At 41.1% G+C, this 26,007-nt stretch overlaps 2 protein-coding genes across 4 annotated transcripts in view; one reads left to right on the plus strand and one right to left on the minus strand.

Moving 5' to 3' along the window:
• Nucleotides 1–20,787, minus strand: part of Dop1 (dopamine receptor, D1) — a 28,761-nt gene extending 7,974 nt beyond the window's left edge. The window contains exon 1 of one of the 2 annotated variants that reach the window (XM_076690780.1): nt 20,730–20,787. In XM_076690780.1, coding sequence (XP_076546895.1) covers nt 20,730–20,744 — 15 coding nt within the window. In that variant the 5' untranslated portion in view covers nt 20,745–20,787. Of the gene's footprint in view, nt 1–1,083; nt 1,128–20,729 lie in introns of those variants that run through there. The other variant, XM_076690781.1, reaches the window with a different exon arrangement.
• LOC117610413 (uncharacterized) overlaps nt 1–26,007 on the plus strand; it is a 56,978-nt gene that overhangs the window by 7,504 nt on the left and 23,467 nt on the right. The window contains exons 1-2 of one of the 2 annotated variants that reach the window (XM_076690759.1): nt 21,890–21,961; nt 22,022–22,080. The gene's annotated coding sequence lies outside the window, so the exon portion shown is untranslated. Of the gene's footprint in view, nt 1–21,889; nt 21,962–22,021; nt 22,081–26,007 lie in introns of those variants that run through there. The other variant, XM_076690761.1, reaches the window with a different exon arrangement.

Consider the following 26,007-nt stretch of genomic DNA (forward strand, 5'->3'; position numbering starts at 1 on the left):
CTACGCGAACGAACGCCGAACGCCGGTAGATTAGTCGTTAAGCTTGAAAAATAGTAAAAAGATGCGGCAACAATTTGCATCGATTTACTTGGTGCACTTTTAATCCAATCGGAGGTCGGTGAAGGAAGAAAGTAAATTTTGTCGCGCGACGGCTGATGGAACGAATTTGTAACTTAAAGAAGATCGGGGAAAACGAAGTTTTTGCAGTATACTAGCGTGCTACAATCCTCTTACGCTTCTCCATCCTCTCTCCGACTTTGCATGAATATTCCCGGTGCAATTTTTCCACGTACGCGCCAGGTTTAATCGAATCAAAGTAACTCCGCGGAAAAATTAAGTATATTTTTCAGGATTAAACGTGAACTTTATGCGAGTAATACAAAGTTAAACAAAATTCTGAATACGAAAGATATTTTTACCATCGCGAATTTAGTTCACCAATCTAATACGGATCCAGCAGAATTTGCGGTATCCGTTGCAATCTAGTTATAGAAGTACTTTAGAAAATGAATCGCCGAACAGCTACAGAATACGTAGAAAAGATCAATCAATCAGGGGTAGGTTTAATAATTTCTTTCATTTTTTCACCCTGTATAGAGATTATTAAACATTAAATCGAATAGGGCGCAAGCAGGCTCGCACCCTTTTCGAGCGTGCAACGTTGAAAAGTTCTTTTAATTAAGATCTCGGCGACGTTGAAACGAGTGATAATTAAAATTCTTTAATTAACGCGCGCAAGTGGATCGGGTGGATTGGTTCTCAGCTGGGAGACGCGGTGTCGCGTCGAGTCGGTTGTTTCTGATAATCGTCGAAAGTTTATTTTTAAATGGCGATACGAAGGCGAAGGAAAATGCGTTATAACCGGTGGGAAAATGGGAGGCAAAGAAGCGGCAAGGTTTCGAACGGAGAAACTTTCGCAACGATCGATGCGCCCGCTGAACAATTAATATTATTACTCGCGGAAAAAGCTTCCGATCAAAGTTCTATCGAACTCTCATTACATCGAGACGGTTCGGTGAAAATTGAATTGCTCGGTCAGCGGGTACGAACGATTACTATTTCTCTAAAACATAATCTTCTTACCGTGTACAGTGTGCTTTGGTTACCCTCGTTGTATTAACGATTTGAAAATTTCACCAAAATATGCATCGTACAACAAACGTTTCGTTTCTATGATATACATACACTGGTTTAACAGTTTGATTGCTATTAAGCCAGTTGTTATAGCATGTTGGTACGTCATTTGCAGACAATAATTTCTCTACAACTAGAATCCACGATAACAAGGTAACCGCGAAAGCTAACGAACAGTGTGCAAACACCTTAAAATTAGCTGTTCATTCATCAGGAGAAGAACACACTCTTTCTCGTCCGATCGCCGCTAATTAACTCGTACGCGTGTTTTCTAAGAAAATTCTAATTTTTCAAGCTTACGGCAGAGGTGAAGTTAAAGCGGGGATAAATCGTAAATTCTAATCAGCCAGAGAGAGAGTAAATTCCCGTTAATCCGTTCACTGAATTCTCTGTCAAAACGAAATCGGATTACCAACAACTTTGTTTGCAGCTTCGTCGAATCGCTTCGACGTTCCTCGCGCAAGGGGATACCGAATCAAACTAATTTTCAAGTATCTCATTTACGCTTGATCGAACGTACATTGCAAAAACAACGGAAAGCTTAAAAGCGTGAATCTACTAGGTTTCTTGTTAATAGAAAGTCCCTGTGTCTTTTGATGAATTGACAATGTTCCAAAGTGGGCAAGAATATAGTGCACTTGCGGAAAGCCCATTGAAACTTCGATATTTCGGCCCTGTTTGCTCGACTCTTCATTTATTCAAGCATTATACCCTTCGAGCAATGGCAAAGTCTGCAGTGCGCGTTTAGATATTAATGAACTCCGCTTTGAGTCCTCGTGTCATCGTACTAAGCGTCGTCTATAAAAACTTGCCGAAATTAATTTCGTTTCGAGGAAGATATGACATTTAAGAATTGGAACGAAGTGGAAATTTTATTTTAGCACGAACAACCTTTCCCTCTGGATATAGGATTCTTTCAATTAGTAATCCTTTCGTAGTTGAATCTGAACGGATCGTTGAGGGGTTATTCGAAAATCAAACGAACGTTGATAACAGCTCGCAAAGGGATGCTCTCGAATTAATTAGTGTATTCCAGGTGTCTAACTGACAGGAGCACTTGAACATCCTACGAGGATGGTGCATACGCGAACGTCATAGTGCAACGTGGCAGGGTGCATCGAATGTCTGGTGCATTAATCCGTCGCGGCAAGTAACATGCCGTATAATCGGGCTATTGTAAGTGTGAATTTGTGCAAACGGACTGCTCCGCCAGTAGCGGAATTTCAGGGTTGCACGTATAACGATAAGTTCTGATTTTATTATTATTTTCCTCAGTTGGTCAATTGAAAAGTTAAATAAACTCGGATTGTTCCTGAAATATTGTGTAATTCGGTGTATCGCGAAACATTTTAGAGGGAACGGGTATTGAAAATTTGGCCAAGTGTATTCGGATTAGTATATCGAGCAATGCCAGGCATTGACCGAAGCAGTGGCCACAGATAGATAAAGCATCGTATGCATCGCGTATCCATTATGCATGCATCGCGACCAAACACAGATAGCTACGCGTTGTTGCATTTGCCAATTCTCCGAGAGTTAAAACAACCCTCGAGTCGATCGAGTGAATTATTTCTCGATGCACTCGACGGAACTGTTGCCTTCTATATTTTCCTCCCGTTTAAATATTCATCCCTCGATCACGCAACAACCATTACTTTCGTTAGAGGATATAGCAAATAAAGGAAAATGGAAAGTTTGCAAATAAATCGTACGTTATTGCGTTACTTCGAAGCGATTCGTAGGCGTACGCTTTTTCGGGGCTAGAGTACGGAATTTATATTAGAATTTCGTGGATGTTCCGTCGGTTTGGAATGCGGCTTCTCGAAATTTACAAGTAATTCCAAGACTATTATCGTTACGGAGTAATTGCGCCAGCAAAGTTGCATTATACACGCAGCTACACGAATGCTTCCGGAATATGAAAATGATCGGAGTCGACAACGTTTGGACAATGGACTTTCTAATTAAAACTTTGTTCTAATACAACTGCCTCTGGCGAAAACCCGTGCAACCCAAAGATGAAACGTTACTTTACACCGATCGTTTTCAATTCGCTTCAACTATGCTTGTATTAATTACTCTCAGCATCAAAGTAAATTTACACACGAGTTTTATGAAATTTTCTACAATAAACTCCGTCGGTTCTCGTTTGGTTTCGTTCAAACATTGTGCGAATTCATTGAATATTAGATCCCATAAGTTGCTGCCATTTTTCATATCGATGTTCCGAGTGAAATATTGAACCTATCTTTGGATATCGTTTCTCTTGGTTTTTTTTCTTCAAATATGTCGCGATGGGAAGATGCTTTCGCGTAGATTGAATAGAAAGCAAGGTGTGCATAGCTTTTAAGCTTTCCATCCGATGGTGTAAGAGTATAGATGGTGGTTGCAGCGACGTCGTTACAACAACCATCGTCGCCTATTTTCGGTTTTTCCAGTCCCTTGCTTCAGCCTGAATTCCCGATATTTTTATCGAAGCCGTTCGCCATGCTTAAAATCGATACACCGATAATGCACGGACACTTGCAAATATACATACAATCGAACTGGTGGGGTGCCTTGTTTCCCTGCCTCTTATTTTCCATTCACGCTCAATTTCTATCTTTTCCACTTTTCCACGGTAACGATTCTTCGAAACGTACAGTTCACTTATTTTACTCGCGAGTATGCGCCGCTGTTCAAATACCTTTATGTACAAAGCTCCGTATGTACCGAACAGTATCGTGTAAATGGAGTTTATTAAAAAGTAAAAAAGAATTCTTGCCGAGTTGGAAGCTGATGTTTTCTCTGTGCAGGTTACAGAGAAAATAGCCCGCAACGGAATACTGTCTCTGTTTCATTATTCGCAAGCAAAATAAGCTTTTTGTACTTTCCAAAACTTGAAGCTTGTAATTTTCCGCGTGTTTCCTATTTAAAGGGAATTCATTCGTCCATCCGTTCTTTCTGGCTCTCTTCCCGTAATTAATATAATTATCATCACCGCGGTATAAATTGTTTTATGTACAGGGAATTATTTAACCTTCGATGGTCAATTATCGGAGCGGTCTGTTTGTCAGGTTTGCAAACTATAATCTTCGAATATCCTGCGGCTGTGTTGAAACGTTCGTCGGTTTCGATGGTATAATGAATGAAATTAAATAGACGAGGCGGTTTACCCGACGATTATGGTCTCTTCTGTAGGAAAACTCTCGTGGTCTGTGATTTATACGATTACAGAGCTACGGGTTAGCGATAAATTCAATTCTTGGTTTGACACTATTCAGATTCGAATTGGTAATGGTGGAAAAACAAGTCCGAGTTAATTAATAAGTCCTCGATCGAACTTCGCAGATATCGAACCACCCTTTTTCCAATTAGTCTGTCGAAGAAAGCTACGGAGCGAGGGTTTCCATTTTCGTTAGAACGTGACGACGTCTGTCGGACTAGGGTTACTATATAAATTCAATCTAACCAAGGAAAGTTAGGAGGACGAAGTACGAAACAGAATAAGCCGCGGCAGTTGCGGTTCAACTTCTCCTATGCATCGCCAGGATATCGAGCTTGGAAAATTGATGTTGAAAGTTGTCGAGGAAATCTTAGAATTAGTTTTAACAGAGAATATGGGAGAAATTTCGTGCGTGTTGTCTTCTTGGCCCGAATGTATCTGGGAACGCAATCGACGGTGTTAATTACGTTGCCAAGATCGATCGTCTTGCGTTCTGATTACAAGTAGACGTGACGGAGGGAGGCTCGCAATGGCGTCGTTTTCGAAATCCAATGGTCCGATAACCAGGCAAATAGCCTGTAATAAGATTGAAACGCGTGATATTTCGCGATAGATACCGTCGTTAAATTTTACGAATGTATAATGTCTGATGAGAATGTTGGGGTTTAATAATGAGAAAATTTATGGGAGTATAGAGACGGGGCGAAATAATGGATCGGGTAACGAATTTCATCAAACATTGGAAGCTTTTCTTCTCGAAGCCGCAATGATTGATCGACGAGACGCGGTATCGAGTGTTATTAGGAATAATAGAAGAACAGGTGAAAGAGGGAATAGGCGGATGAAAAACGGTGACGAGGTCGTAGATAATTTCTCGGCTGGAAGGTATGCTTATCTTTATTCATGCACGTGTTTGTCCCATTGGGGTAGGATGGTACGCGCGAACTTGTCGCACCAGAGGGTACTAGAGCTCCCATATCCATTTCCAATCGAGCCAGAACGCAATTCCCCTCCACGGGCCGTAATAATGGAATTTCGGATGTCGATAAAACCTTTCTGACAGTTAATTACAATATTGTTTACCACTTTGTGTCTTCAACGCACTGGTAGCTCTATATAATATCTCCGTTTCGCTTTCATTTCTTCTTTTTTCTTTTATTCGTTGGATTTTAAAGTTGCTAAGGGTAGGGTGTCGACTTTGTGTCAGGACCGAGAGAAACAGCTTGAATCACGAATTGCCATGATCCAGAATCTCTGGGAGCTCCGTGGGCGTTGTTTTACCTAACTTTTGCGCGATAAGATGATAATAAAAAAAAAAGGGAAGAGAGAGCTTTGTTCGAGGAACGAACGAGTTCAAGCGCGACTTTGCAGCAACGAGCATCCCTCGGGAACAATATTCTGATCTCCAAAAATCACCGCGCTTACCCATGGAATTCATTTCGATTTCGTGGCTTTTCGACAGGGTAATCCGATTCCGAGCGATTTCGATAAAGCTATCGATCGATTTTTATGAAAAATGGGAGAGCAGAATGGTAATACTAAAATCGAGTTTCCAATTGTACGGGTGAATGTATATAAAAAAAGGGGGGATGAAAAGTAAATCGAAAGGGATGCCGTAAAACGAAATCTGCTTTCGAATCTATTTCATCCATTTGTCTGTACATTCGTTCCACGTATTATAGATTATCCATATTAATTGGTTACAGAACGAGCGGGTAATCAAATATATCCGCCGATCGAAACGATTCCATTTCCTACGAATGTAAAAGTTAACCATACGTGCGTCGATTAATCTTCGATCGATTATTCGTTCGGATAAACCGTGTATAATCCAATTCCTACGGTGTATTTCGGTTTAACGAGGTTCCAATCGAATCGCAGTTTTATCACGATTTCCACGAGCATCGTTTCCGACTGCTTATCGCAGCACGGATGCAAAACGGAAAGAACAGTAGATACCGTACAGAGACATTTATTATTATCCTGAACTGCAGAATAACCAGTTCACTGTTATATTTGCATTCTCGGTCAAGTACTCGCTCGTCGAACGACTTTGTTAACGAATTAAAACAGTAGTATTGTAGCTATTCAAACGAGACTTAAAAGCAATTTGCTCTTCAATTCAGAAGAAATTCTGCTATACAGGACCGAATGGAAAAGTAATTTCCTTTCGAAAAAAACCGCATCGCAATTTCTTCCTCTGCAAACGAGTCTATAAAAATCTTCATCAAACGAGATGCACCGAATGTTTAAAGTTTACATTCGCTTCGTAAAGCGAGTGAAAGATAGATTAATTCGTCCGACTGGTAGATTTAGCAGTATACAAATACCAAGCAATTATTATTTGCTCTACCTTCTACGCGCAAAGTAGACTCGAAAATATCGCAATTGCAGAGCGGATATTTAAACGTCTCATTAAAAACGGACGAACGGGATCGCAAGCTTCGCTTTTATATTTTGAAAGTGGACCGATTCGAAAGTAGGACGGAATAGAAATAGCTGAGCGGTATAATAAGGGCAAGGCGGAATGTTGCGAATTGCAAATTGCGTTTGATAAAAAGCAGAATCCGGGTAAAGTTTCAGCGAACAATGAGAGAAGAGGAGCGCGGTATAAAATTGTCTGGGCGAATCGGATGGTGGTCGTGAAGGGTCGAATAAATAAACGAGCCCCGAAAGGCTAAGTTTTAAAGTTCGGTAGAAAATTAGATTTCCTCTGGTCGTTGTTTATTCGGCAAAACCGCGTACCACCGGTGACGTTGAAAATAAACAAAGGGACATTGTTCCGCGTATTCACAGGAACGCGGCAATTCTTTTTTAATAGACGGAAATAACGCAAAAATAGACAATACTGGCGTGAAATATATATATATAAAAAAAAAAAAGGAGAGATGATTTTTATTGGCAGAGAATGAACTGCGAGAGAACGATTGTTCGTTTCGATAAAAGGTGCGAACGAAGCGTTTATTATTTGTTCGGCCTTTTGGAGAGCGATGCCAATCGACGCGTTAATTAAAAATTTTGTCATTGTAATGGTCGGAACGTTTTCGATCGGATGATCCGGTTAAGCTCGGTTTGTAAAATCTCTCCGGACGCGGTGATCCTTGAAACATTACCGGTGAACGTCTTCGATGAAGCGATTTAATCGAGAGTTTACCAAGTTCGATTTATATTTAATGATAGGATACAGAGCGTTCTTTCGTCTCGAGTATGTTGTACACGTACACGTCGAACAATGAATAATGGATGTCGATAGAGGGTAAGGAAAGAATGATAGACAAAAGCGGGCGAATGCATGCGATTTTTCGCGGTGGAAAGCCATGAAAGATAGCGATTCCAGGGGGATCAGGAATTTCATTTGGTGAAATAACGAAAAAAATAAAAACAAAGGAAGAAAGGCGACGATGGTGAAAGAGAAATGTACGGTCGGAATTGTCGTAAATAAAATTGAAAATGAAAAGAAGAAATTTATTCGGCAACAGTAGGAGAATTTTCGGTCTGCGAATTATCGTGGCTCGTAAATCAAACGGGACCGACCGAACACGGGTTCGTGACTGCTTCTAAACCTGGTAACGTCGAAAAATTCTCGATAATCGATGTCGAACGGTGGCTGTTTATATTCCTGGCCGGAATAAAATTCATTTTCCAGCACGATTTCGTGCAGCTGCCACGGAATTGTACGACGGGCCGGGGCCGGAACGATAGATTCGCGCGTTTCGATTGCAGAAAGTAATGAAGTGGCTGTCCTGCTCGTTCGAACCACCCCGACGATACGTCATTTACGGTAGAGAAGGTCAACGAGCTGGAAAATTAGCTGAGAAAACTGAATGGGGGATAGAAAATGCACGGATCTCGTCTTTCCAACGTTCGCCTTTCTTTCTTCTTTCACCTTTAGATCCGAACAAATTTATTCTACTTCGAGGAGATGATAGAGAGGGTTAGTGGAAAAATATTCTGTAAGAATAGAAAGTTTTCGCGACTACGTTTAATGAGACAATTTACCGCGAAACGATCAGTTTCTCGTTAACGAGACTTTAATTAGATCTCCACCGCGTTTACGTCGTTGTTTCTGTTTATTCGGAAATTTTAATTTCATTTTAATTAGCAAAAACAGGCGTTGTGTCACTAGCGAATTCTCGTTTATATTCTCGTTGCAACGCAGCAGCTTGTTGCGAGATTATTAACAAGCCTGTTCGTGATTTTTTTCCAATTAAGCGTTTTAATTATAAGCTACCACGATGCGACGCGACATTGCGACATTGCGTTTTTTCGCTCACCCTTTTCTTTTTCTTCTTCGTTCTTCTTTTTTTTTTTTCCTTTGTAAATCTCGTCGCGGTGTTTGGGGGTTGGAAAAAAAACAGGGCAGGTAATAAATCGTGCACGAAGACATTTCGTAACGCAAAACAAAACGGGAGGACACGAATCTCGAGCATTTATCATGTCGAAGGTCTGGTTGCGGTGACTGATATTAATTTTCTTCTCTGTTCGTGGCAAGAATGCGAAATTACGGTTCGCCGTACACACCGAGACCCTACCACTTACACCGTGGTCCTTTTCCTACCGTGTACTAAAACTTTCGACGGCTTTTAGTAATTTTTAATAGTCCTCCTTAAGAGCTTCCTTTCATAATGGAAAGCTTTGGAACTTGGCAGAAACTCCTTTATATCTCTGAGCCTCTTTCCTTAAGTAAGGAAAAATCTGTTGATATACCTACGTTAATATAGATTATTTGTTTGTTTTATAATTTGTTGATTTAAAATCGCGTCTTCTTCTGTTCGGCGATGACAGTAAAACGATATTCGAAAGCCAAGAGTGCTCCGCCAGTGGAAATCGAGTGGAAATTTCGTGAGATCAATTCGAAAGGCAAATTTCGAACATCTATTCGATTCCGTTGTTCTCCGTTCGTGTAAAGCGATTCACCGCGTAAGCATTTTCAGCGGGAAGATGATTTCCTTGGAGAGAATCTCCCGAATGAAGAATCAAGTATCGACACGTTTCATCGATGCCTCTGAAGAAACGAGATAACTTAAAGATTACACGAAAGATTCAGGTTGCTTCTTGATTATCACGAAAATTCAGGGAGCAATCTCGAGCAAGTTAGCAGCCGGATGACTCCAGTTTCAGATAATATTTTAACTATCTCCTAAAGCCGTAACTTTCCAACGTTTGTCTTAATCATAAAAGATAACATCCTATGGTATTATCTCCGACGATGGCCGATATTCTAAGCTTTATCCACGGAATTTTACGCTCGCTTCAGTATTCGTTGTCGGTGCGATACTGATTTCGCGTCAGTTTATTAGTCTTCCACCGTTCCTATAAACGATTATCTTTTAAAGGAACAATTTATCTTGGCTAGAATTTCCCGTCGAATATCGTAACAAGTATATCACGGTACAACGTTCCTTCTAATCAAATTAAATCCCTCTTAATTAATATATTCGATCGAAGAAATTCCAGGGGGATGATTTTTCAGAAGCCATAAAAATCTTTGCTAGTACACCCCGAAGTATTACCGAATTGAATTTATAAAGGAAGCCGATATTGCAACACGCGTAAAATGGAATTTTAAAACAGGTGTGCTGCAAGCCTTAAAACACTTTCTACTTTAAAATTGGGTGGAAGGGTGAGATAAGCTTATTGCATATTACTAAAAGGCTCGTACGGGCCGCAGACGCGAGTTTCATTTTTTTTTTTTTTTTCAACTTTATCCCACGTGAACACTTTGGAAACTTCAAACAACACGTAGACCCTAATGGTCGAACTTTTAACGAATAAAAGGATTATTCGCGGTAAGAAAATTTTACGGAATAAATTGAATTTTAGCCGATGGATCGTGTTTGTATCGCGTTTACCATTATACGAAAGGGTACGGTGTGATACGGTTTGGTAAATCGTAACGGTGCTCGGGCTGTTTATCTTTGATGATGTAATTAATGGACGTGGAGAAAAGAGAGGCGGCCGTGGACTAGGATAAATTATGTTAACGCGCGTTTCATCGCAATATTTCGCGGGACCACACGTGCAATTTGCATTCCGATCTAATTACCATTCGATTTGCGAGAGAGCACAGCTTTCCGTGATGTCATCTCCACCCCGGTGCCATAACGACCACGAAATATGGCTCTTCCCTGTTTCAACTCGTAAAGTTTGAACCGAGCGATTTTCAAGCTTGCTCCATCGACCGACCACTACGTAATTTCAATCGACAAAACGATTCTGATGAGAGATGGAAAGAACATTAGAAAAAGGAATGCCCCTGTGCCGTTTCCCTCGAATTTTCAGCTTCTTCCATGCTTGTTATTGTTTTGATCAGACGATTTGTCCGAGTATCTAGACGACACTCGAAGGAAATACGATTGGAACCTGTCGAAGGTAGCCGTGTATCTATCGAGATTTATAGAGGATAGTTGGAGATAAGGAGAGAAAAGTGCTATCGTGCAAACGGTGACGACTCGACCCCATAAATCTGTTTCATAATACCAGAATTTGTAAGGTCGTTTAATAGAAGTAAATAAATTGGGCCGTACATGTTTCTTGATTTATGGAGGAAAACTTGAGAATATGGAAATGATAGTAACTCCACGTGTTGAACTCGAAGGGTTATTTAATAGAAATAAATAAATAACACCACTGGGACGTGATAATGGTGGTGGTCGTGTAACTTTCTCGATTTATAGGGTAAAGTTTGAATTAAAGAAACAAGGACGGTTCGATGGAAATGGTAGCTTAGCTAGGATGCTACAATTCCGGCAGATAATCTCGTTAATGGAGTCTGCGAGTAGAATTCATAAGGTCCTTTAAATTGAACACGTTTATCGGACGCGAAACGTCTATTCCTTCTTTCGATATAGATTTGTCGATAGAATAATTACCTTCGCTTCAGAAACTATGAAACTTTCGTTCCATTAATCTTTTCGAAGGGAAACGACTCGAATAAACGTAGCGATTCACCGTTTATTTACAAGCCAGATTCGTTTTAATTCAAATTTCACGACTGACGCCTGAGGAATAAGCTTTGTTTTCAACACTTCTTGCACCGAGTATTTCCGCTACGTTGATCGAATTCGTTATCAGTCGCGTCTCGTTTATTTCTCAGCGTAACGTTTTAATTACAAACCGTTTCCACGGGTAACTCAGCTTCTCCTGTTTTTCAAATATTAATATATTCTTCCACCGAATATCGCAATCACCACCGCTTCTGGCTTATCTCGGATGCAAAAGTCAACCTTCGTCCGCTGTGCACGTTGAAAAACTTTGCAATTATTTTTACCCTCCTCCGGGCAAGTTGTATACAGTTGACTGGCGAGAAAAATAAGGTTGTAATAGATATCCTGGAGGATTCTTTTCTTTATCTCGAGATGGAAGCTCGGGGTTATTAGAAGGAGAATCGTTAGGGTGAAAAAAAAAGGGAGAAGTTCACTTGTCCTCCGACAAAGGGAACGACACAGGCCGCTTATTACGGATTCGGTTGACGGTTGATCGAATTAAGTTTTAAAGCGAGTTAATAGGCATGCAAAGAGGGCGTAGGTGAGAAGAAAGTCCAAGGGAAATTTCCACGGTACAGAGACTCGTTAGCTGCCGTTCGGTCAGTCCATCGACGAGCTACTATGTAGAATTAAGGGCCCTACTGAATTAACCAACTCGCTTACTGTTCTTTCCACCCATTTTACCAGCAACACCACGATTCGACAGAATTTCACGAGTAATTGAATAACTGAAGGAGAATGCTGCGGGGCAGAAATCGGAACAATGAATATCCTCGTTCGCAAGCTTTTCCGAACGTTTTATATTCCTATATAAACATTCTCGATGTTTGTTCGCTGGAACTGGCTAACAAATCACCATCTTTGCCTTAAACTCGCGGTTCTCTGCTTTATTCCAAAATTCTAAACCCTTTCACGATAGACACACGGTGTGTAGATGACTTTAATAGCGAAACAGGAGCTTGAAAGACGAATGAAACAAGTAGAGGTCAAGAGTTCGCGGTTGAACATTGTCTCTGTTGCTTAAGTTGGATCGTCTTCGTGGACTCGTCTTATTTGCACAGAGCTAATTACGCTACGAATCGTCGGAAAGTTTTGTCAAAGTACCGCAACGTCGCTGAGAGCTTAATATAATTTAATCAAATTAAACGACTCTTTTGCCGTTTAATGCAGTTCCAGGCTTTCAGGTTCAAATTACACCTAGAAAAATAAAGGAAATATCCGAAAAGTTTTCTAATATCATTAACGGGAAACTCCTGTCTTTCGAATAAATATTAAAACCTCGATACCAAGTTCTCGTCGGATTTGCGAAATTGCGGAAGAGGATGTTTTTCAGACGGGGAAAAAGTACGTAAACGTGTTTTACGAGAGTACTCGGTCATCTAAGGATCATTAATTAACCGATGCCCGGTAGGTGGATGGTAGAAAAGAAGAGGAGCTGATAATTCGTGACGGTGATACAACGTTGAAGCTGTAATATCGGCTTACGAGGAGAGCGGACGTTCGATCCGGAACGTTGGTGATTACCCTGCGATTGATAGGCAAATAATTAGCCCAACGAGGACATTTCGATAACAATCCATCTGCGTCAGCCGCCGTTAGTTTCCGTGTTGCCTGTCCGGTTACAGGCGTTCATCAATCCTCTTCCTAACAATCACCAAGTTTCATGAATTCCTACAAGTAATCGTTCGTTTTTATCCTCTAAAAAAAGTACTCGAAACGACAAACTTTAAACGTAACGTCGGAGATAAAGTTTCGATAGATGCTAAATTCTCGATTCCGTGAGTCGCCTAGCCAAACCGCACCGTTTAATTTTCACCCAACTTTGCGTCGTTTAATTAAACGACGAGCAATTGAACGTACGGCAAGGTCAGAGGTCCTTTGTTTCATGGCTTAACGGTAATGTGGTTTTGCATATAAATCATTTTATTCTCCGCGGTCCCGTCGTTAAAACAAAGCCGCGCATCAGATTTGTTACGCGGCAGCGATCAATTAAAGAATTTCTTTTCTCTCGAAATTCGTGTGTTTTTTCTTCCCCTGATCTTTTCTTTTTTTAATATCGCGTGTATAATTCTTAATGGATCGTTCGATTCACCTTTGAATTGTTAATTTGTTCATTTGGAGAGCACAAGTGTATCACCCGCAAATTGATGCAGATATATGACATGGGAATGGACTAGTCGAGTATCGTGGCCATTGTTAACAGGGCGACTGCCATAGGGGGTAGCCGTTGACAAGCACCTCTAATTTTGTACAACCGGATAGCATTAGCGTTTCGTTAATAATGCAGAAAGCAATTTGCAACGAGAGGAAAGGAGCCTTCGAATTGCCGTTTCACGAGAGCGGGAGTTAACTTTCGATGAATACGATTTAGTACACGCGAACGTGGAGGAAAAATCGAGCTAACGACACGGTTTCTACGGCTGGAAAAATTGTTCCAACGAAACGGAACAAATTTCCGTGGTGGATAGGTGCTAGAAATGAAGGAACAGCCAGGTAGCCGCGTATGTAGTTGGCCGATGGACGAGAAAGGAGAGAAAAAAAAATGGATAATGAAAGAGTTCCGGTCTACCCGACCGTCGTAATTAAATCCCGTTTATCCTGATTGCGATCTGACGAGAAGAAGAGGCGAGGAAAAAAGTGAACGGCGACGAATCATCGGGAAATTCGTCAGCTGATTCGTAAACGATTCGATTCGCGTGCTACGCTGTTATCGGTGGAAATTCTCGTCGCGACGATCGGTTGAAAAGTAGAATGCACTCGAGCGAGTGAACGTCAACTCCTATTTACGGACTGATTGAATCCTGATTTCGCGATATCGATAAAAATCCCGATAAACGGCTTACTCCTCCTCCTAGGATAAATCATTCAGAACATTTTCTACCTCAACACCGAAAGTTACTTAATTAACCGTTCTAATTTAAAGCTGTAATACGTTTGCATCCTGTCATTTGAGAACTTAATGAACGTCTGGATCGATGACCGTCGCGTCGTGGGGGTTAAATTCTTAACACGTTGATTGCCACAGTGAAAATAACCCTGAGTGGTCAGACTTGGTGTAATTAATAGCTCTATAAAACCTGCTTAATTACACGTTACTTTGATTACTCTCGTGTCATTAAACGCGTTAATAGCATCGCTGTTATTCTTATAAGAACTCGAGAAAAATAGCTGGAATGGAAGTCGGAATTTTTGCATCCGTAGTCGGTTACCTTACCCATTACCCTTCTGTCACTCCACCGACATCTCTATTCCCAGGATTCCTTTTATCCCTCGAACGGTGGCACGCTGAGATAGCGACAATTCAATTTTCATTTTACATTCTTTTTCATTTCGATCGGAGAATCAGTGGATCCGCTATTACGATACTGACCTGAGGGGGTCCGATTTAAGTCCCTTATGCTGGGTAATTAACGCGTTAACAAGACTCGGCATTCGGCCGGTTCGTTTTAAAAGGATATCAACCCTGATTCAATGGAGATCTAGGTGTGTAACGTTGCAAGGGGCGCAAATTACTCCGATTCAGAGCGCTCTGACCTCTCACCCCCATTGCAAAGTACACGGATCACGTAGAGGTCGTTAAAGGTACATAAAAGCCTAAGAAAAAGGGGAGAACGAGATTACGAGTTCAATTGGAGTTTCACGAGAGAACAGTAAAGAGAGGAAGGAAAAAAGAGCCGGGAATAGAGGATATTGTAGCGGTGAAATACGAAATTCCCGACGAACCCTGGTAAATTTCTGCTTTTGTCGACGATAAATTACACGTTTCCTTTTGTCGCTTAATCGAATGAAAAATGAAAGACATTCGTAGCGATGGCAGCATCAATATTTCAACCGATCGGAACACAAGGGACACCGTTTCGTTCTGTATCTCGATATTTTTGTTACACAACGAAAGAAAGAGCAGACGGGTAGCAAATATCGGTTCGATGCTCGAAAAACGACCGATAAGAAACGTAGATAGTAATTCGTGTCTGTATTTTCCATTGTTCGTCAGATATTTGGACTTTTTATCGATATTTCAATAACAGCCTGCGTTATGTATTCGCTCCAATCACCGCCAATGTTTCGTTGATAATACGAAGTAACACGTTCGATAATTAAAACGAAAAATTGAACAACGAGCGAACGGTAATAAAATAAAAATCACGGGAAAATTTTATACGATATAAAAACAGCCGATTCTGTGAAATATTTACTCGGTGCTGCGAATTGGAATCTCTTCTTTTCAACGGGGGTGTCGGTGAAAATGGATACTGGAAGAGAGCTAGTAAGGAAATTGTTGGACGTGTAATCATCTTTGGATGGGTAAACAGAGCGGTAAAAAGATTGTCGATCGGTGAACGACACAAAGGCAAACAAAGAGGATTTGCCGAGGGTTCTCGATTGACAGAGCTCTCAATGGTATCACCGATCGAGGTGTACGATCCCGAGCAACATAACGGCTTGCACTTGGTATTAGAGTAGAGAGAACCAGTGTGTAACCAGCGAGCTTTAGTTGGTAGCTTGAATGGCTAGCTCGCGTTAGGTCCTTTTCACACCGATCGAAGGTCTATCGATTTAACCCCGACTGCGTGGAATTCGAGAAATCTAGCGGTCGTGAAAATTAGACCGAGATTCGGCCGTAATTTCAATCGAAAATTACATCCTCGAAACAATTATCCCGACGACTAAGCTTTTCTCTATGCAGCACGAATTTCCTCGTCCATTATCTATGTTTCTAATTATCACCGACGTCTGCTACAATGGATAACATTGATAATTAATGTTATCGACGATATCGAAGATGAACAGTGGAAATGGCAAGTGAAATTTTAGAATCGTCTGATGGATAAAATGAATATTGTTGAACCGTTTGAAGCAGATACATTCGATATCGAAACGATAATGAACGGTGGAAAGACGCGATCAATTGCAACGTTTATTCGTCGATTTGTTATAACAAATTCATCGAATGGCTGCGAGCAACGAGGCGTGAGTCAAACGAACTGTTTACCGATGCAGCATCGCAATAATTAAGTTCGTTATTATTTTTATTGCACCGTAGTATTTTGAAATTCATGACTACCAATCGCTCGCTGAAATTACTCTGCTATTTTCGTTGCGAAATATCGAGATTAGAATTTGATTAAATTACCTTCGATCGAAGCGTATTAATTAGGATTAATTGTTGCGATAATTACATTGAAATTGCCAGTTTTTGTTTTCCTCGCTCGAAAATTCTATTTTTCTTCCAATTAATCCTGAATTTTCGAGGAATCTTTCCCCGGCCACAAAATATTGATACGTTTCACACGGATAAAGCAAAGTATCGAAAATGTTCGCTCGAGCGGAACTGTAATCGAATAGGAAATTTCAATCAAATAGAAGCAGAAACGTGACACGTCGAGCGAAGCGGAGCATGATATTCGTTCATAGCGGCAAATAGATGAAAGTATGGAGACAAATAGAGGAACACTGGAATAGGTGCTCTTGATTTAGGTGAAAACGGAAGGGAGGCTAGAATCTTGATGCAAACCTAACTCAAACCTAACCCAGATTTAACCTAGATTTAACCCAAACACCGAGAGATCTCGGAGAAGTGTAGGGCGAGGAAAGGTGAACGAGAAGGAGAGTAAGAAAGAGGGTTAGGGGAGAGAAAAAGAAAGGGAACGTGAAAATGGAAAGACGTAGACAGAGAAAAGTTGTAACACACAGAGAAACGTGGAATACAGATCCGATCATTGGGAATCAGCGAAATACAGAGACACCACTTTACTTTTATCTTTCTTTCCGCAGGTCAGGAAGAAAACAATACGCTCGCTTCTTGAAAATTCAATTCAATTCATTTCCTATTCTATTTTAGATCGAAAGCTTTGTAAGAAAGAACCTTTTCTGCTTTTACCAGAAATATTTACGAGTATTATAAGAACTATGTAATTGATAGAAAAGCGCAACAGGCCTTCGAATCCTCTAACCGGAAGTAGTTTGCGTGCAATCACTGCCCAGACGGATAATCTATCAGATTACACGAGACAAGTGGAATTAACGGGTAGTTCTCGAAATGGCGATCGTCTCGAATCTCCTTCGCGGAGAAGAAACAACCCTATTAACAAACTTCTCCGCGATTATCATTCCTGCTTCTTGTTTCTCCACGGATCCTATCGAAGGGTACGAAGAAACTAATCACGTTTCTGACGTCGACGAGTTTCGTAAAAAATATCGAACAGCTGTTTTGTAATTACAAAGAGATCGTTTCGCACCCGTTCGGATATAGGGGATCGGGTCAGGGGTGTACGAACCCTTCGAAGGATTCGGCTTTAAGACACAGCAGTTTGCCCGGCTAGTTTTATCACCTTTTCGATTCTCCTCGAAATTGTTTCGATCGGCGTTACGAACGTACACACTCGTGGTTGAAATTCCAAGTTCGAGGTTATCAGTATCCAGCTCGACTTTCAGAAATTAAATCTTATGGACCGTGATCAATGATAGAGAATAAAGGTTTGCTTCGATTGAATTCGATGGAATTCGATACGTGGCGTTCAAGAGGGAAGAAATTTCTTTTTTATTCAAACTTTCGAGGAAAGTCGACGTTTCGAGTGGACTGCATCGTGTCTAGATTTTCGTTTCGATCGATCTAGGATTTTCTTTCTCGATTCAATTTTCGATTCGACCTTCTCTTTACGAGGACCGGATCAAATCGGATCCATCGGAACGATCCTTTTTTTAAATCGACCAACCGTTTCCCTCGGCAATGCCATTCGGCTTTCGTGAATATCGTTCCTCGCGATTCTTCTTTCGACAATATCTCGATAGGTATTAAAGTCAGCGTATCCTAAAAATCTTTTTCTATTTCTGAAGAACCGAAAGGATTCCAGTTTTAAACCCTCCCACTGGATAATCGTGTGTATTTTCAGCAAATAAAAATGAACCATCGATGTCGTATTCGTTCGACTTCACTGAAATACGTGACCATTTTTAGAACACTCTTACATTGACCATCGGTGCAATGTAGATATATCGATTTTCGGATTGTTCGGTTCAATTTCCAGCAAGCAAGGGTGTTACAATAATCGTTGCACCCTCGAAAATATTTCCATTCTAAAGAAGCGGAATTTCTTTCTGTATCTTATATCCTTTCCAACGCTTCCTCGAAATCGAATCGTTCCGCTATCGAATCCGATTTGAATCAAGCGGCTCAATCTTGACGAGCAATTTCTGTGTCTCGTATTTTTCTCTGTTCCTTCTCGATCGAAAAGTACCGGCAATAACGATGTCGTTAACCCCGTGAAAATCGCATTGATGCAATTGAATTCTTCTCTTTATCGAGCAATAGCTGCTTGAATTGTTTCGAAGAATAGGAATGCTCGTAATATTGTGAAACCTCCTGACTGCGGATATAAAAAGCTGGAAAATGGACGAGAATACCGCGTTCGTACGTTGCTAAGACATTCATAAAGTATTTCGATCGAATCGTAGCGAAAAATTCCTGCTGTTCGAAGCACGGAAGAAATTGAATTCTTTGTGATTTTTCACCACCCTCCGAGTGTTTCGAACTTTTTTTGTACGTTAAACAATCGGTGTTTTTCGAGGGGTGACTTCCCTCTCGATTTACTTTTTCTTCAGATGAAATCAATCAGAAGGTGGATCGAACAGATTGATCGACGCCACAGATTTTAGGATTTCAATCGATTATTCTTGATCGTCTCTGGTATTTAGGGGAAGAATCGACGAGTTTGACGCGTTTCCGAGGATCGGAATGTTTCAAGTTCCAGGGAAACTGTTTGAGCGAGGAAAAATTCAAGGCCTCTGCCCATCGGTCCCGTGGAAAGCAAACGGCTTGGAAACGTAAACGATGCACGGACGATTAAATTTCCTCGAGAACAGCTTCGGAGCACAAAGTCACAAACTTTTTACTTCTTCTCGCGATGTTGACGGGTTAGCGTGTCGTTCTATGTTCGAAGGATAATTTTTCGAAATTTCTTCACCGTCACTGCCGTGTCTTCCATAACACTTTCGTCGTTTCGCCGGGAAATCGAGTTCCCGCCGCAGAGAAGACATTCATTTTCCGAGCACGCTCTTTCTTCTCCTTCCTCGTCTTATTTTTCACCCGTCGCACACGTTGCTCGGGAGGGTGCATTTAATACGTCAAGCTGATAAACAATGGATAGAACATAGCTTACGCGATTACGATCGTTCGCGAAGGAAATTAGCGCAATTAAGACGATAACGATCGAAACGTTTCGGGACCTGTTGCAACCGCGCAATCAATGTTCGCAGACTGCAAACATTTGGAGATTGATAAAGAGAGGTAGAGGGAAAAGCTTAATTAATAATCTCCAAAGAACTGAACCCTCTAAATCGTTCGGAGAAGAGGCTGAGACGAATTCGACGAAGGCAGGTATAGAGAGATCGAAGAAAAACTGTAATCGACCTTTTAAATCGTCGGTGATGAACGAATTTGAAGAAGACACCTATCACGGGTCCGAAGAAAAAGATAATCGACGAGCCATTGAATTCGAAAAAGACGAGGATAATTGAAAATCTCCACGGTATACGCGTATCCAGGTAGCTCGACGAACTGAAATAGAAGGAGAAAAAGGCTGGATATCCCGAGTTGCTTAAAAATGTGAATTTTTCACCGGCGGTGATCAGTCACGGTCGATCGCGCGGAAAAGGTTCATTCACGATCGACGGGGCTATCAATGTTACGCGGGCAAACAAAGCGTCGGTCGTAAGTGGATCGAGAAACAAAGTTTGTTTGCACGGTGTAAAATCACTTTACGCTTGCCACCGTTGTAGAAGCCAATAGGGTGGCGGTTTGTCACAACATTCTCTCCTCTCGGCAAAGAGAGATCGAACGATGGTCGTTGGAAAAGTTCAATCGAAAGAGTAGAAAAACACTATAAAACAATAACAACTTGTCGTCGTCTCGGTATCCTCTCAAACCTAGACTTTCTCTTCTTATTCTTCTTGTTTACAACAGTTCTTGTCTTCTTATCACTTTCTCGATCGGCAACCACTCTCGATTCGTCTCGCGAAACTAGCTTCCCATTCCGACGGACGTTCCACGATCACTTCCGATATTCCATGGATAGAGCGCGAAACAACGTGGACGAGAAACACAGATACAGACAGAAAGGCGAAAATGAAAATAAAAATAAAAATGAAAAAGGACGTGATCATGCTCGAAGATATCCGTGCTAGTGTTTTCGTGTAGTTGAAGTAGCCGGACACGAATCGTTCTCATGCACGACAGGATTCCGAGGCGCACAATTGTTTTTCAAATATCGTTTCGTGTGTGTTCATGTATGTGCGTGTATACATACATATATTGAGTGGTATATATATGTATAGTCACGAATTTCGGCGGTCCGGTTCGTAGCGGAGAGAGCGTGCTGATGTTTCTAGGTAAGTTCGTGGCTCACCTGGGGTAGAATCATGACGTGCGGCAGCTGGCGCGCCTCGCCGCGCACTGACTCTTCCGCACCCCGAGCACAGCCTCCTTTCACCCTCTCCTACATCCCCTCCAACCCTCCAGTCTCTCTTTCTCCAACGTACAGCATCCACCACCATCACCGCCACCCTCTTTATCCACCTGATTCCTACCCTCTGTAACGTTAGTCCTGTTACCTCGACGAAAAAGCAAGGAAATCGGACAACCACGGACTCGACAACGAGACCCGCTGCTGTTCTTGCTCGCTTTTCCTATACTTCGTCGTGTTTCAGACGATACTGTTCGGTTATTTATGCGAAGCAGCAGGTGCTCGTTACTTTTGATCCTACCCTCGACTAACGCTAATGAGAATTTTTGCATTTTCTCTTCGCGACGCGACTGGTTGCTTGAAAACCAACGAGAAGAATGTATGGAGAGATTCAATTACGAATCGAGCTCGCGATGGATCGATTTCTTAGCTCGTTGTTATTCTAAAAATTCTTACTTCTATTTAACTTGGTCTGAATTTTTTACGATACGGTAAAAAATTGTCTTCTTCGAGACAAGAAGTAAGGATCAAAGCGTAATCACGACAGTTTTTCACGAGGCGTTTGATCAATTTTTTTGTCTTCCACCCTTGTAACAGCGACAGGGTATATCGAGGAGTAAATTGTCTCGTAATCGCGTCACCTTTAATCACCGTTCGTGAATGATTCGATCGGTGATATTACACGATACACGCGTACGAGCTTCGTTAACTGCCTTCGCTTAATTATGTTCCCCCTCCCTTATAGGCGCGACGTACCTTCGAGGCGAGAACAAATATTTCCACTGTCGACTAAATAATTGCGAAATAATGCGGCGATAATGAATTAACGAATTAGTGATTTCGAACGGAAGCAGAGAAAATCAACGACAGAGCACGGTCTCTGTAATTCTCGACCACGTAAATTATTCTGAATAACAATAACGCGTCGACGATCGAGAAACTAGAAAAACTAGTACGCGAGAACGAAGAGTATCGTTATTTACTTGAACCGCGAAGCGAGCCTCTGATATGTAAACACCCTTGGCGCGACTTACAATACAGCCGCTTCGAGCCTGCTTTGTTTTCGAAATTCAGTTGTGTATCGCGTTCCGAAATGATAACACCGTCGCGTCCCGTCGCTCTAATTCATCATTGTTTCTCGCTCGTTTTTTACCGCGCGATGGAAAAGTGCTACGGTGATTAATTTGTTCATCCAGTTCAGTCGGCGGAATTTTTAACGAAAATCTACTTTCCAGAAGGAGAAGGCGGAGGCAACGTGTCTGGAAAGAAGAAGAAGTAATTCCCTCTGCGAATGGTGAGTTCGTTTATTCTTGATGTATTAACTTCTTAGCTAATAGACGTTTTTATGGACCAACACTGGCGAGCAAAAGCTTAGTATTTTTAAGACATATTTTCACCGACGACTGTGTAATTATTTTATGATAGAAGTTCTTAGTTTAATTTATTAAATTTCACGCTAGCGAACGTGTTAATGAATGGAAGAAAAAGAGGCTGGGGTGATTTCTTTTTATCCACGATAAATCTGTATCTCCCCATCCGAATCACCCTAGCCCTCTCTTCTCGTCGAGTGACAAATAAATATGGAAACGTACTCTTTTTTTTTGTCTTTCTACGTATATCGACACGTATATGCTCTTAGAAAAACGAGACGGTCGTTCGGTCGACAGATTCGTTCGCTAATACAGAGGGGAAAGAGAGATTCTCCTGAGAACATAATTTCGGAGACATCGATTTCTTCTTCGTATATATTTGCCTGAAACTATCGGTAAAACGATTTCGGGTGTTGCCTCCTTAAAATCGGCGCGTTTAAAAAAGGGTGAGCGACGAAATCGAGAGGGTGGATGAACGAGTTTAGAATTTTTTTTACACGAGAAAGCAACGATGGTTGTATTTTTATTTCGCGATCGAAGCTCGAGAGGAGAGATTGAAAATAAGGATAAGGATTGATAGGAGCGATTTGTAATAGGGGTGAGTTTAATGACGCGCAGAGTTCTTTACGTTTAATTGAACGATCGATCGGGGTAGTGAATCGAGATTAAGATATCGTTCGCAACGAATCCTCGCGACAGTGTGACTAAGCGACCCTCGACGGACCCGATGTTTCACCGAAGTTTTATCGAGCGAAAATTTCAACGTTCCGCTCGAGGTTAAAATAATTTTTTATTCGATTCGAATGGATGGGAACAAAAAATGGAATAAATATCTTTTATTTGGCGAACGTTAATGCACGGTCAGCCGGAGAAAATAAGGTTGGTCTTGGAAAATTTTAGTGGAATATAAATTTCCTTGGCTGAAAATGGAAAATTGAAACGCTTTGATATACCGGGAACGATATTATTTCATTTCGTCGATTTAATGTACGTCGCGTGAAAGTACATTCTTTGAGAATTTTAATAAAATTCTTGTTCTTTCGTGTACGGGAAACATCATCAACGGAGTCGCGCGAATTACGATGATCGAATTAAAGGGAAGCATTTTCATTGAAATACTTGGAGCCGGTAAACGCGATATTGCCGGGTGGAGAGGTCGAACTAGGGTGGGCCTAAAGGACACACGCGTAAAATGAGAAATTTCGTTCCGACCCTCTTCTCGTCGTTTCATCAATTTTTCGAAAACACAACTTTCATCGTATAATCCTTCGAATGAATTTAACCGATAAAAATTGCAGCTGCTTCGTTAAAAGGGTTTGCGCATCGTTCCGAATGATACTTGGGTGTACGTTACCGGGACGAGTATTTCTTTCATCCTTTAATCCAGGCTGCATTTTATTCCTGTCACGTAAACCAGTGGAAAGCGAAAGAATTAATAGCCCTGGATAAGTAAACAAATGCGGTACTGCAGAATATTCTCTCCGTGATAAATTAATTTCATCGATTCGATTCGTTTTACTTTTTCTTTCATTTATTTAACTCGACCTCTATTTACTCGATGTTCTTCTGGCTAGCATTTTTTTTTTTTTCAACTTTAACGATTATTGCTTTACCTCTTTTACTGGCAAAAAAGTTCCCTTTATTGCAGCTTTGATGCTTTTATTAAACCCGTAGAAATCTTTAGTTGATAAATACTGAAAGGGATTCTAACCCGTTTACAGATACGCTACTTTCGATGGTAAAAGTCTTTCAGCGAGTCGGTCGATTAGAAAAAGGGTGTCGTTTTTAAATGAAGTCTACCCTTTCGCGGATACGAGAAAGAGAATCATAGAAGGGTGAGAGAGAAATGCGTTGAACCTGTTGCACCTCTCGAAAAGAAGCGGAGCACCCCTGACGCGAAGTCGATGCACAATTCCCGACCATTCTTTCCCCTTTGTATTCTTCGAGACAGTCAGAATTCAACAGAAAATTTGTCTTTTCGCATTGTCACGGTAGATCTACTTTCTGGCTCGATCTTCTGGTAATTCCGTCGGAATGAAACGTGGACGCGTTGTCTTCTGATAAATTGCACGTTATTCGTAAAGAATAGCTAAGAGAGAGAGAAACAGAGTTAACCCATTTAAGACAGTGCAGCTTTTATTATAAGATGAGTCCCGAGAGTAGGAATTCTTCTTCTAGTTATATATCACCTTATTCTACTGATTACATAAAGCACGGACCATTTGACAGGCTCGTTTTTCATTATAAATTCAAATTAATAGTGTTTTTAGCTATTTTTTCATCTTTGCCGTACCATTGTTGTTCCTTCTCGAAATTTTAATCCTGACAAGGTGGAAAGGTAATTCTCGACCGTACCTTGCGTGAAATTTCACTTTACTGAAATTCAATCGATCTAAAAGCGCATCGGGACTGGTGAAGCTTGATAAAATTCCAATTGTAGCACTCGGAGCATCCGCGAGATTTCAAGCCGACTTCTTACATACTTTTTGATTTCGACTTTTTTTCTTATTCTTCCCCGGGAAATTACTTTTCTACTTCCGAGTACGAATCCTTTTTCTCTCGTTATCCGATAACGTTTCAAGAAAGTTGCTTCGCGCGTTTCTATTTTTTTGTAATCTTCGATTTGCAGGATGAAACTCGTTCGATAAGGTTTGAAAATTCTATCCGAAAGAAACAGTCGACGTTAGGGGGTTAAAGTTTCTATTGAAATTCCGCTCGGAGCCTCTTTCCGAACGATGTAATTTCGCGAAATTACACTGGACGATAAGCGATCGGGAGAGCGAGTGTTTTTCCATCAAGAGGAGAAAATATGTCGACCGTGTGTGCAGATAATCAGTTTATCCCGGCATGCTTGCCCTATTTCGCATATTATGACCGACTGTATGCTCGACAGGGAGCCTCTTATCTGCCAGCCCGTCAACCCGCGACTAATTCAACCCCTCAGTCTGCTGGCTTACCTTATCTCCCTCTAATCCAGTCCGCCTCCTAAAATTCGATGAAAAGTAAACGGCATTACTTTCCTTCCATTTTATTTCTGACTCGAAGGAAAAAAAATGGCAGGCGAAAGGAAAGGGCAAATAGTAAGTTTAAAGTGCGCGACGAAGAAACAGAGGGTGATGAATTGTTAGATAAACACACCTTTCAAAGGTTCTTCTATTAATGGAAATGTCAAGACTGTTGTTTTTCGCATCGTTTCCTGGAATTTCCTGCGATTTCGAGAAGAAACGATCGATTTCTAACTCTCTTTCAAATACATTTCTACGCAACTTATTGTTAGAATCGTTTGGAAAGTAAGAACCCCTTAGGTCACGCAGGAATTTATCGTTACTACCCTTAAACGGCACTTAGTTTTCGAAAACAAGCGAGCCTAGAAGCCTCCCAGCTACAAGGGTGTAATTCTTTGCCACTACAAATTACCAGATTCATTTCTCCTCCTCTGGGGGGCCGTTTCGACTCTCGTAAGAAGATAGCATCGCTTCGTGGAAAGTATGGCGGTTCGCTTATAATTCGCAAACCCTTCGAGAACAAATAAAAACTCCCACGCGATATCCTTAATGCTTTTATTTTACTTTCTCCTCGAGATCTAAATCGTTCGATGGTAATCGTCGAACCTTTAACGATCGATATAGGCGTTATTTTCGGTCAACGAATCGTTCGTACGTCGTTCGCGAATTTCCATAGCGACAAGCGAAAAATCGATCAGGTTTATTTTTGTAATCAGATAAATAACTTTGTAAACGAAATGTTATTTCGAGGTTCGATAGCTTTAGCTCGAATTGCCATCGTAACCCGGAAGCGAAGGAAGAAAGAGAGGGAATCGAATAATTACGTTTCGAGCAAAGATCTTTCCA

The sequence above is a fragment of the Osmia lignaria genome, chromosome 11 (assembly GCF_051020975.1).
Source record: "Osmia lignaria lignaria isolate PbOS001 chromosome 11, iyOsmLign1, whole genome shotgun sequence".
In the NCBI taxonomy this organism is placed as follows: domain Eukaryota; kingdom Metazoa; phylum Arthropoda; class Insecta; order Hymenoptera; family Megachilidae; genus Osmia; species Osmia lignaria.